Here is a 13474-nt window from a genome sequence, read left to right as displayed (position 1 = left end):
GATGGGATCTGGGGGGGCCAGGCCCCTCTTGCCTTCCCCTATAAATAGTCGGGGTGGGAGGGCTGCCGCACCCTTCCCCCTGGTGCAGCCCCTCCCTCCCCAACACCTCCTCCTCCGTAGAGCTTGGTGAAACCCTGCAGAAAAATCGCAAGCTCCACCACCACGCCGTCGTGCTACCGAAGCTCTCCCTCAATTTATCCTCTCCTCTTGCTGGATCAAGAAGGAGGAGACGTCCCCGGGCTATACGTGTGTTGAACGCGGAGGCGCCGTCCGTTCGGCGCTAGATCAGATCTTCCGCGATTTGAAACGCCGCGAGTACGACTCCATCAACCGCGTTCTTGTAACGCTTCCGCTGAGCGATCTTCAAAGGTATGAAGATGCACTCCCTCTCTCTCTCTCTCGTTGCTAGAATCTCCTAGATTGATCTTGGTGATACGTAGGAAAATTTTGAATTAATGCTACGTTCCCCAACAGCATCTTCCTTCCCCCTTTTCTTAGGCCGCTTGTGCCCTTTCCTAGGAGACACGCATACTGGTGGGAGAGGAGGTAGGTTGTTCCCCTTTGATCACCATCGCAAGAGCATCTCTTGGTTTTCCAGCCACACCATGTTCCGTTGGGCTCATAGTATTCTCGACTGAAAGACGCTTGTTGGATAGATGGTTACCATCAGGCATGACTACCACAGCCTCAGGGGAAGATGCAGCCCCCCTATATTCTATTCGGTTCCTTCGGAGGAGTCCACATCGTCCGCCGGCCTTGGCTGCCTGGCGTTGAAACGCCAGCTTTGATTAGGGTCATAGGGTTCCCTACCCCTTCCATAGTTTCCCCGGCTAGCAGGTTTGAAACGAAAATTGTCAGCCAGAATAAAGTCTCCCCATTCAAATTTCGTCTCGTCATGCTCTCCCTCTACGCACTCCTCGTGCCAGTGGTCGAACTCACCACAGTTGTAGCAGAAGGTTGGGAGTTTCTCATACTTGACTTGATACTTGACCCTTTCTTCTCCCTTCTTGGCTGTGACAAAGCGTTTGATGTTGGCGTTGATGTTGATCTTCACTTTGACCCTCACAAGCTCCCCAAAAAAACAGCAAGAAGCTTTAGTTGGACCTCCTCCACCTCTTCGATCCTTGAAGCCAAACCTTTCATCGCCGGCTCATCAGGAATTTGTCCGGCAAGCGGTGGATCTGCACCCATACAGCTAGTTTATCAAGTTTGATGGCATCAGGGTTCTTAAAACCATCATATTCCTGCATAATCACTGCTTGATCTTTAAACAGCCATGGCCCCTCAACCATTGCCTTATTCCAATCTCTCAAACAACCGAACTGCGTCGTGAAGAGATTTTCCTTGACCTTCCTCCAGGTCACTGGTTTTGCCGGAATCCAGGCCGCCCACATGCTATACAGATCATTAGGGTTGAAGGTCTTTGGTGTGTGAACCCGAGAAATTGCCAGCCACTTCGCCGGCTCCAGCATGTCCGGCAGCTCTTCCTCCCAGATGAAATCGTCCTCTTCCTCCTCCTGCAGCGTGAGCCTTGCCAGAAGATCCTCTGTCGATTCCTTCTCCTGCTTCCTCTGCGCCCCCGAACCATCCGCCATCATATGAGATCCAATCTACACGCTCCCTTGCTAGATCGTAGTCCCCCTAGTCCAAGGTCGGGAAGGATCGCCGGGATCCCCCTTAGTCAGCCCGAATCTAGAGGTATTCGATCAGCGATCGAGCGGGGCAGAGATAGAATTCCGACGATGGAAGCCAGAAGAGATCAAAACCCTAGGTTTTTCGCCTAGGGGAAAACCGGAACCAATTGTCTAATTTGATCATGAGCATCAGTAGCTATGTCAGTCGGTACAGCTTGCGCTCGGCGCTTGTGGCTCCACTGGGCCGGCCTAGTTGGGGGTGCCCCTGTGTGCGACACGTCTATTTGACGCAAAACATGTCACATAGGAGGTCTCATATCTTCCAAAATCACTAATATTTTTTAACACAGTACAGACGCAAGCGCTCATACATACGTGCATACACTCACCCCTATGAACGCGCACACACACCCCTATCCTTATGAGCACCTTCGAGAGACTGAGCCGGCATATCATCTTGAGATTTACAAAGTCATCGTAGACGCTTCATCCTCGACGCGAACGTCTCCTCCCACTGAAAGCGCATCGCCGGAAATTCTGAAATAAATCCAGGAATAATACGAGCACCAGGACTTGAGCCTTGATGAGCTGGAGATATCACTGTTCTTCTAACCATCCAACCACAGGTTGGTTCGCCGAAATCATTAATGGAGTACTCCTTGCAAAAGTCATTTCCATCTCCCTCAACGGTTGCATGTGCATCACTTGTCGCAACATGAGAGTTTTCTCTTTTTTCGTATATATGTTTATTCAAAACATTTTATCTCTTAAACCGCGCTTCCAGATCTCCAACCATTTTCATCGTTGGATTCCTTGCGTCGAGATCTTCAAAACTAAATCTCATGTTGATAGGTTTTGATGAACTTTTTTTTCGTGAAAAAACCCGGACGAAACAATCAACCGGAAGCACAGTTTTTTTTCGCTTTTCGAAAGAGGCACGGCCGTGCCTCTCATGATGCCTTTCAAGAAGGCAAAACCATGCCTCTTGCAGAAGAAAAAAAAACAAAAAGCGCATTTCTTCCGTTTCCGAGAGACACGGTCGTTCCTCTCGTGAAAGGAAAAAAACAAGAAACGTGTTGTTTTCTTTTTTTTGTTTCTGAGAGGCACAACCATGCCTCTCGCAGGAAGCAAAACCGTGCCTCTCACGGAAGGAAAAAAACAGAAAATGCATTTTTTCACCGTGCCTCTCATGAAAGCAAAATTATGCCACTCACGCAAGCAAATTCATGCATCTCATGAAAGAAAAAAAAACACGTTTTTTCCTGTTTCCGAGAGGCTTGGATGTTCCTCTCGCAAAAATAAAACCATGCCTCTCATGAAAGCAAAAGAAATGCGTTTTTTTGCAATTATTTTATCCAAAAGCTAAGGAAGAGAAGACCAGAAAGTCAAAAGGAAGTTTAAAAAGCCGAAAACGCGTACGAAAAAATTCCAGAGGGAGCACCCAGAGCACGACACATAGCGGCGGCTGGCGCGCTCTCAGCCCACCCGCAAGTGATCGTTATGAGGCTCCTGAAAGAGCACTCGTCAACTATTTGCTCCTTTTTTTAAAAAAAAAAAGAGGTCTATATAGATGCTCCCTGTGAACTTAGCCCAATTTCCTTGTCAGCGACGGACTTGTCTTCTTTTTTCTTCTGCCATTTAATGAGTTTGATTTCGGAAAAAAATTGTAGCAAGCTAGATATGTTGACTGAGATCTGATGAGCCAAAAACTTCAACGCAACAGATACAATTTCGTAGAGAAGCAAGCCTGTAAAAAATGGAGAACCCTACTGAAACTCCAAACGTAGTTAAGACACGGTGAGCAAGAGAGGAGCCAGAAAACCTTGCCGTCGAGGTTCCACCGGGCCCAAATGAGGGCCCCGTCCGATACAAATACATCCAATAATATTCCTACAGAAGAATTCACATATGCAGGTAGAAGACTAGAGAAAGAATGAGGATCATTTGATGCAGTTTATGCACCGAGGGCGAGAGGCTTCCAGCAAGAGAATGGGAGGACGCTCCAGGGTCAGACGAGCCGGGAACAGCACCACCTGCCTCCCCAGGTCCTGGCGAAGGTGATGGAGCAAGGTACGAGTCGTGGATTGCCGCGGTGGACGGCTCCATGAGTGGAGGAACTTGATGCGGTCCTGTGAGGGGAGGAGCAATATACAGATAAGAAACAGGAGTTGGTGCAGCACAAGCAGGAGACTGAAAAGAAAACGTGTAGCAGTACTAAGCATATGCCTTTCTTGTATCTTGGGAATGAGGTCGAAGTTGATCCTGAATTTAACATGCAAGTAGAAAATTCCCTTATTCAGTACTAAAAAATTCTTTCAGATTACGTTGAAACCTGGCAGTTGTTTTCACCTGATTTTCCATTGTTCTATGTATATCCCAACAAGAAGTCAAAAACTATTGGTGTTAATCGATCGGACTCTGGGAATGCTTGATGCGGCTTGGTTCAATTTTCAGTATTTCACAAGCATATTAGGCCTCCTTTGGTTCATAGGGTAGGAAAATCATAGGAAATGAGATGACATGTATCTCAAATTCTATGAATATGAATAGGAAAGGAGATGCCCTTTGGTTCACATAATATGATTTTTTCAATTGAGTTTAGCCTAATGTTTATTTTCCTATGAAATGTGAATGATAGGAAGAATTCCTCCATAGGAATAGGATCCTATTCCTACAAACCAAAGGGGTCTAAAGGAATTTTTCCTATAGAAATCCTGTCTTATGAAATTCCTACAAGATTCCTCCAAACCAAAGAAGGCCTTAATGATATTTCCAAAACATGTTTCAATATCAATGCATTTTCATTCTTCTCCTTGTCCTTTTGGATGATAAGTATAAATAGTTGCATACAGTATTCGGTAGGCAGTAGTCAATTGTACAGTGGACTAAATGGGAAGAAAACAGAATACTTACCAGGGCATGTAGGTTGAAGACCCGAGGACAGCCTGCAAACGCAGAGATGTATTATGTAAGTATCTTCAACCCGGAGAAGCTGAACAAAGATTATTTGGGTTTTTCTTTTCTTTTTCTTTTTTGCTTACGATGTGGTAATGCTTCCGTTAACGAAGCCAGCATAGTTGCAAGACGAGACACCGCAGCCACCGCTGGTGGGCTGGGTAGTCACATTACCAAGCATTAGACTGCTATTGGAGCACTGCATACTTGAACATGACGTTCCTAATGAAGCTGGAGTGCAGTACAGACTGCGCGGGAAGAAAAAATGGAGATTATAGTCTGAAACTCACTTCAGTAATCAGTAATACAACTGCATTGAACAAAAGACAAGGTAACTTTACTTGAGATCCCCTGGCCCACAGCTGCATTCTACACAGTTACCAGCAGTTAGTGCATAGGTCCCGTTTGCCACAAGCAATCCATAGTCCGAAGCAAAGTTAGGAAATGTAGACGCACATGCTAATCAGAGAAACAAACAGCAGGCATCATTAGAAAAATAAACAGGGAGGCACCAAAGCAGGCAAGCAGATCCAACTCAACTATCACTACTGAAAGTTAACCATCATAAAAAAAAGGGCAGCCCAGTGCACATAGCTCCCGCTTGCACGGGGCCCGGGAAAGGGTCCAACCACTTTGGGTCTACCCCTTCATAGTTAACCATCAGCAAAAAGAGGAAAATCAATGGAAGTAAAAGAACCCTTACATAATAAAAGTAAAGATCCATCAATTAATATTTATAAGTATGTGTCATCTTATTCCTGTGTTTTTCCTATTAATACTTTCTCTAATTCCTATTATCCAAAGGAACTGTTTAGCTAGCATACTGATTGATATGTGCACTCAACATGAGAGCTCATAACAATCATGATATCCACATCACCTATGTGGCCACATGTACCTCACCAAGCACAGAAGAGTTAATCTTTTACAACCTAGCAGGCTACAAGCATGCTTTGTCCTAATCCTGGACCACCGATATGAAACAGATTAAAATGTATTTATGCATCCAACATTCATCAAAACCAAACGTTGACGTTCATCAATGGCCGCTGCCTGTTGGGCCGTGTGGAAATGTTGGAGCAATATGGCAATTCAGTACAAGCTTCAGACTCAGCCTAATGAAGTAGTACTCAGACTCGGACTTGTCCATATTTTGCTGCACTAAGAATGCTGTGGCAGATCATTCAAAGTAATTGTCAAAAGCCAAAATTCTGAATCTGAATAACCGGATCACTATCATCCAACCGCCAACTGTGCAAATGACTGTCGTTTTAGTATCTGTTCCAAAAATACTTTGGTGTTTAATTGTTCACGGTAGTTCCATTTCTCGATCTATCCTTTTGGGTCTGGGCTGGAAACTGGTAATAATCATATAAGAGCGTTTAGATCACTAAAACGCTCTTATAAAAGTTTACAGAGGGAGTATGTTGTATGCAAACAATCTTTAGCTTTCAATATAAAGCCAGGCCCCGTGCCTTTGTCTAAAAAAGCTTAACATTTCTAACATGGCCTAAAGTATCACCAATCTGCCGCTTTACAGCCTTCCAATGGTCTTTTTGTATCTGTTGCAAGTATAAAACGGAGAAGCAAAAAAGTATTCACGGCTATTGGTGAAATTACATCCGCAGATAACTTCACAGCACAATTGGTGGGAAAATGATGTGGAATGAGTCGAGGCAGTCGGGTTCAGTGGCAGCGTTAATCGATCCTACTATTGGGAAAATATTTTACCTGATAATGGAACTGCAAGGATGTCGCCGGGTGCCACGACGGGGCTCCCCATGGCATTCACATTGCTGAGATCCGTGACAGTGGTGGCGTGGGTGGCGGCGATGGATTGCACGGTGTCCCCGACCCGCACGAGATAGGAGAGGTAGACGGCGGGGAGGTTGTTGTCGGTGGAGTTGAGGCAGACGCAGGGGAAGGGGACGACGAGAATCTGGCCGGCGTCGAGCAGCGCGTCCGGGTCGGCCTCGGCGAGCCCGTTGGCGCTGCGGATCTGGTCGGCGGAGGCGAGGCCCGCGAAGACGACGTCGGCGACGGTGGCGAGCGTGTCGGCGGGGCGCGCGGTGTAGCGGACGGAGACGGACTTGCGGACGCCGTCGGCGCAGGCGCAGCGGGTGGGGACGCGGAGGAGGAGCCCCGCGGGGAGGATCCGGTTGGCGGCGCCGGGGGAGGCGAAGTCGAGCGCGTTGGCCGCCAGCAGCGCCGCCGGGTCCGCGCCGAAGAGCGCCGCCACCTCGGAGACCTTCATGTCGGCGTAGAGCGAGTAGCCGAGCAGCGCCGCGCACGAGTCGGCGCTGGAGCAGGGCTCGATCGTGGTCTTCGCCGCCGCGCCGCCCGCCGCCGCGAGGATCACCAGCAGCGCCGCTGCGGCCGCGGCCGCCGGCCTCGACATTGGGGCCCGGCGAGGGGCTTAGGGTTGGGGCCTCGGGGGGATGGGGGGAGTGGGGAGCTGAGCTCGAGCTCTCTCTCGGCTTTTGGCTGCACAGTGTGCGAATCGAAATTTTTGGGCAGGAGCCGAGACTGCCGACTAGGCGAGAAGGGTGTGGAGGCCTCGGATGCCACGCAGGTGACCGGTTGGCCAGTTGTCTATGACATGTGGGTGCCATGTCGGCGGACCCCAACCGTCGGTGGGAGGGACGTTGTTTTCTGGCAGAAATACTGTTTGTGCTTGGAATCTGTGTCTTGTGCGGGGAGGAGGCGACCGATATCTCGTGACCAACTCTATTATGTCGGGTAAATTGATTTTTTTTTCTCGAAATTTTGAAGTACTTTGATGATTTGCCTTGTTTCCATTGCAATTTATCATCTGCCACAAAGATGGTTACATTCCTTTTTCTTTTTTTTTTGCGGGGAGATGGTTACATTCCTCGTGGTGGAATCAACTCAGGTTTAGCAGGAGGGGACGTTATGTTGACTACAAAAGCGTCTGTGACGACTTCATCAATCTCAAGATGTTGTACCGCCACAAGGTGCTAATCCAGCTGCCCGACCTCTCTCTGCCAAACAATCCTCACCAATTGTTGTGTTGCCCGGCTACCCCTCTCCCCATGCATGTTGCTTCTTCATCGGGATACCCGGATTTTTTGTTTCATTTCTTTACTAGTTTTTGGTTTTCTTTTCCGATTTTTCTTTTTCCTGTTTATCACTTTTTAAATTTTGTTTCTGTTATTGAAAAAATGGGGAAAAAATTAAAAGCTGTTCATAATTACAAAAAATTAAAAACAATACGTTTTCAATTTTTGGGGGATCTGAAAATATGTCTGTATTTTCAAAAATTGTTCACAGATTTAAAAAATCATGCTCTCAAAAATGGTTCATCTTTAAATAGTTGATATTTCCAATTTTGTTGTCGTTTTCTGTTTTTTCAAAACACAAACAAAAATTTAAATTATCAAAAAAATCTGAAATTTCATTTTTTGTGAAAAAAACAAACAATGAAAATGTAATTTTTTTCCTTTTTATAAAAATAGTCAATTTCTAACATTTTTATAACAATGCAAATAGTTTTTGAAACTTAAAAACATGTTTTTTGAATATTTGAACATTTTCCGAAGACACAACATTTTTCCAAATTACGGAATTTTTCTTGAACTGCAAACACTTTTCAAATTTGCAAAATAAAACTGAAAAAAGTAAATAAAGTATTTTTTGAATTTTTTTAAATTTTGAAATTCTGGACATTTTTCTATAAAACACTAACAATTTGTTCATTCTGATTTTAATTTTGAAAATCAGTCATATTTAAAAAGATAATGAACATTTCTAAATTTGTGATTTTTTGAAAAAAAATACAGAAAATAAAAAATGAAAAATGAAAAGAAAAGAAAATAATAAAGAATGCGGTTTGGGGGAATGTGCCGGCCCAGTTTACACTACCCTGTGTGTTTTGGCTACTATTTGCCGTAGTGAGCGGCTAATAGGATTTTCCTCAGTCCCTACCCTACAACTTTTACACTAGAGAATTCGACTACCATAGAAAGCAAGAAGGAAATTCATGTTACTTCACTGTAAAAATCATGTTACTTTTTTTTAGCACAAATCATGTTACTTCTTTATACGAGAAACTAGCGAGAGCATTGTTTATTGTATAGACCGAAAATAAAAGAAAAACATCTACAAGTGTAATTTCTATCTCACATTGAAACTTTGTGAAACAGTGGTACAACATTAGTTATGTTATTTGCAAACAGAAAGAGTCCACATTTTGTCTCACAAGGACCTGCCATGTTTTATCGTGTGTAGACGAATTACATGATCTCCTAGAGAGGTTGAAAATTTCCTCGTATCGGTTGCACATGAACAGCACCCTCGTGGAGTTGTGGTCTCAAATGTCTACTGCTCCCTTCGTCCCATAATATAAGATTGTAGTGTTAAAAACGCTCTTATATTATGGGACGGAGGGAGTACATGTTAGAATCATCCGCCATTCATACGATCATTGCTCATTAAGTTCTATGTGTGTCGATGCCAGCCCAATCAGTCGCATGCCATGCCAAAAGCCTCTGATCAATTTAGATGCATTCATGTAAAGAAGAGCCAAGCTCTCTGCCTAGCAATGCTGCTCGAGTACAGAGCTTCAGTACCCGAAAACAATGGTGAATTCATCGCAAGAGTGACCGAAGAAAAAGAAAACCTCTTGCAATCCTACCCACAACTTTCTGGTTCTTAGGATCTGCAGGGACCTGAGCAGGGAAAAAATAGAGCTCTCAAGTTCTTCTTCAATCTTCTTTTTTTGCAGAGGTCTCGTCACTATCTCATGGATTCATTCTACGGGTTCCAAAAATTATTCACTGCTGATTCGGTCCAGTGACCGCCGGAGGACAGCATGGAGATGTACTAGAATCAGGGAGGACGGCGGGGCGAGCGATCACTCGCCCTTGGTTAACAATGTGAGTTGGTCAGGTGCTTCAAGCTCGAGACGTCGAACAGCTCCATGAATCTCAGGTCGGTGCTCCTCACTTTTGCAGCAGCGAAGCGCTGGTACTCATCGAAGACCGAAGACAGGCACCATTTCTGCAACTTCCTCATGCAACCGACGACGCATCCAGTTCGGTGCTGCAGATACAAACGAAAGTATTGCACGGTGAGTAAGTAGAAAGTTATAGACTTGAAGATACCAGCTGCAAAGCGTAAAATAAAAACTGATCAAGCTTACCTTGCCTCTCTTGCAGTGAATAAGCAAAGGTTGATTTCTTACATCTGGAAGAAAGAAAACGAAAGGAGCAAGACTGTAAGAGAGATGAAATGCTGTGATGGAGGTGGCCGAGATGGGAAGGATCAATGGAAGATGAAGTACCTAGGACAACTTTAAGTGCCTCCCGGATTTTCTCATCGGGTATCTCGACGAATGGTTCCTGCAGTAACAGAGTTTCAGGCATTGTCAGACCAAGCATCAGATTCTGGACATAAATGGTGGAATTATCAAGACTTTAGAATTAATTACACACACAATGAGCAGTTGTAACATGAAATGTGGTGCATAGAGTTACATATAAATCAATAGCATTGATAATATTGTACACTAAATGTACCAAGGTCCAGTAAAGGCTGAACCAGACAAAGAAAAATAGATGACCAATTCCTTGAAATCTTTCTGCTGGTTAGCTAGTGCCCTAGTTTCTTTATTTCAGTGGTTTCAACAAATTGGATCTTATTATATTGGAGAAAAACCCCAACTCGCCGTGTCTGTCTATCCAGTGACATGATTTTCTTCATAAAAAGAAGTAGGGTTCAGTATAAGGTCAACCGTCCATCATGTACTATTTTTCAAGGTAGGACTACAAACCACATTTGGATGTCCCTGCTAACTAGTAATTATAATTGCAAAACAAATTCAGACAATGACAATGCTAATCTAAGAAACTATGACACACAGACCAATAGGAAGGAACAAACCAGCTTTACAGCAACAGAACAACCGGTTCGTATAAATGACAAATCTACTCAATTATGCATTAGGTCATGGATGACCTGGAAGTTCAGAGATAAGAAAAGAAATAACTGGGGTAGTTTCTTGTCATTCATAGCATCAATCAAAAGCAACAAAATAATTTTTGACACTATAAATATGATTTGTCTTGACCGCTGCACCAGTTCCCAAATAATTAAAACGGACTAGTCAAAAAAAGTACTGGATTCAGAATATCTAAAGCAACATTATAATAAAGAAAACTGTAGTCACCCCTTGAAAATAATCTGGAAGCTTTGCCCACAACTATATCACAATTCTCACCTAAACCTCCAAAAGTAAAAGGGTAAAATTCTAGAAAATATTTTTCAGCTACAATATGTGTACCTTCAAAAATTACTGTACAATTTAAGTTTCAAAGAAGTATGGAACTTCGCATACCAACAATTTACTGCAACTTTTGTTCATAAGTGGCATGAAATTCTTTTGAATGAAGGTAAAATTACATGTAAAACACCATGACGTTTGCTATTCAGGAAAACCAGCAAGAACACATGGCGAAGCAGCACCACATATGCCAACATCAGATGCAAAGCATCAGCGAGGTACATGGTCACATGAAAACAGGGAACAGTACAACAAAAAAATTGAAAAAGGTTTCATCCAAAATATGATTTCACATGCTCAGATCTATCATTGATAGATCCCTGGCACAGACTATATGTGGCGATCTAATCAATCATCCAGCCGAAAAATTATATAGGACTGAAACCTAGCATGATAAATCAGCAATCATTTTGCCAGCGGGAAGAATCCAATGTACTGTCCTCCATGCTCAGTTCCATCTACTCGGTGAACAGGGCAATTTACGGATCTCGAAAAACTGTGGCAGATCTAGGCCTCCAGTGTTATGTTATCCCCTCTCATCAAGAACAGAACAACACTGGACATGCCCCCGCTATCATTGTGTGCCATACTGACATGCCCTCAATTATTTCTTTTTCTTTCTTACTTGTGAAAAAATATATTTTTTCTGAGGCACCATCTGCATAGTGAAAAACTACAACTTGTTCTTTTATCCTCTTCAGTGCGTGAGCTTTTTATACATTTCGTCCAACTTGACCCAGGCAGCTAGATCAGTCCAATATCAACTTAACGCATGGACCATTGTGGATTAGGTTGCCAAACAGAGCACATAACAACTAGTGGTGCTCATGCATCAACCAACAATTTTAATTCATAAAACTGGGCATAGCCTGTTGGGACCATTAAAGCTGCTTAATAAAACGACCTAAAGAGCATATGGGGTGTATAGGAGTTACAGGTCCCATGAGCTGCTCACACTGAAGCCTATACAAGAAAATTCCTGTACCGAATAAATTGTGTCCTTCTTGCAAAAAAAAAAAATCAGAAAAAAAAACAAATAGTCCATGAGCTACCTACTTTGCAGAAATAGCGAAAATATCACTCAAACAAGAAAAAGAAAAGAAAAACTAAGAAAATAAATGAAAGGGGATAATGGAGATGCTTTGTGAACTATGCACACTCACTACCAGACTTGTTATCACAGGAGCAAACCAATTAGAAACCATTGGGAATATTGGGAAAATTGTTGTTTAAAATCAGCAGCGCAGCTGGGTCGATTAATCAAACCAATGCTGAAAGGGACCACCGCCGATGTGGCGTAAAACTTGAAAAATCCCCAGGCTAGTGGTAGGAGAAAAGAGATAGATGCGCCTATTAGGCAAGTCAGATGATAACAAATAAAATCCAGCCAGTGATGCATTGGATTCTCCCCCGAGCCACCTAGGCGAGTACGTACTAATCTAGGACGCGTAATAGCGACATGATCAACGACCTCGGTTCTTGGCAAGCAATTCTCGTATCTACCGGAAAGTATTCATGATTATCTATCTACAAGCTGCGATTCTACCTTCCCCAAGAATTGCCATCAAGAGAAACACGTAGAAGAGAATTTCATAAACGCAAGCCAGATTGTTCGTGTTTGGTTACCTTGCGGCCCTCAATTCCGAACTGGTGGAGCTTGATTCCGTTCTTCTCGAGGAACTCCGTGTTGGTCTCCGGGTACGGCTCCGGGCAGAGGTACCTGAGCGATGAGCCGACGGACGTCAGAACCACGTGACAGGACACGAGCAGCGCAATAATTGCAGGCGCGCGGAGCAGAGAGAGGCGGGGAGATCCTCACACAATGGAGCGGAGGTTGAGGGACTTGAGGAAGCGGAAGTTGGCGGCGGCCGGGAAGCCGGAGCGGTAGATGCCGTCGTCGACCATGGCGAAGTTGAGCGGCGGCACGAGCGTGGCCTCGTCGTAGCCCCCCGCCCCCGGCGCCGCCAGCAGCGGCGGCAGCGGCGGGGGCATGGGGAAGATCTTGGGGGGCTTCTCGTGCTTCCACAGCTCGAGGCCGCTCATCTCCATGGCCTCCTCCCGCTGCCCCGCCTCCAGGGCCCTCTGCCTGGGCATGATTTCCAGCTTCATGATGGCTTCCGGTTTCGCACGGGGCAAGGGCAGAACCGTCAATTTGCAACGAGATGGGTGTGCTTTGTGTGCGTGATGGTTTGAGCGGTGTGGGTGTGATGGCCTAACTGGAAGGAAGAGGTTATTTATAGCACAAGATGAAGGAAGGAAGAGAGGGAAACTCCAAAAGGTTGCAAGAGGGGGGAAAGGTGGGTAATTGGAGGAAGGGAACTCCAAGAAAAAAGTGTGATGATGATTGATGAGGAAAGGTGAAATTTTAGGATAAGGAGGTGATTTAATGTGTGTTATGACATCTAGAGTGTCTACCACAATTGGCTCCATTATTCATGTGCGATGTAGTTTAATTCTATAATAAAATTATATCCTGATGATTTAATCATGAGAAAGACTGTGTTGGTTCAACAGACTATACCAAAGGTTTTTTAAAAAGGATGTGTCTACTCTCATCTAGAAGTGAAATAATTATGTCTCATCT

General features: G+C 44.5%; 2 protein-coding genes across 2 annotated transcripts; both read right to left on the bottom strand.

Annotated features, from left to right (window-relative positions):
- Positions 1–3322: 3322 nt before the first annotated feature.
- On the bottom strand, positions 3323–7072 carry LOC119337819 (lysM domain-containing GPI-anchored protein LYP6-like). The gene is made up of 5 exons (XM_037610037.1): positions 6321–7072; positions 4931–5048; positions 4676–4837; positions 4548–4579; positions 3323–3763 (listed from the first exon to the last, which is right to left on the bottom strand). Exons 1-5 carry the CDS (start codon positions 6985–6987, stop codon positions 3537–3539), a joined length of 1206 nt encoding a protein of 401 aa, XP_037465934.1. The 5' UTR covers positions 6988–7072; the 3' UTR covers positions 3323–3536.
- Positions 7073–9098: 2026 nt separating this feature from the next.
- LOC119337219 (probable tyrosine-protein phosphatase DSP2) lies at positions 9099–13093 on the bottom strand. The gene is made up of 5 exons (XM_037609341.1): positions 12710–13093; positions 12517–12610; positions 9892–9949; positions 9751–9794; positions 9099–9650 (listed from the first exon to the last, which is right to left on the bottom strand). Exons 1-5 carry the CDS (start codon positions 12997–12999, stop codon positions 9477–9479), a joined length of 660 nt encoding a protein of 219 aa, XP_037465238.1. The 5' UTR covers positions 13000–13093; the 3' UTR covers positions 9099–9476.
- Between the last annotated feature and the right edge of the window lie 381 nt (positions 13094–13474).

The sequence above is a fragment of the Triticum dicoccoides genome, chromosome 7B (assembly GCF_002162155.2).
Source record: "Triticum dicoccoides isolate Atlit2015 ecotype Zavitan chromosome 7B, WEW_v2.0, whole genome shotgun sequence".
Classification (NCBI taxonomy): Eukaryota; Viridiplantae; Streptophyta; class Magnoliopsida; order Poales; family Poaceae; genus Triticum; species Triticum dicoccoides.
The sequence above is the reverse complement of the archived record's forward strand: the minus strand, read 5'-3'. Positions and strand labels throughout refer to the sequence as shown.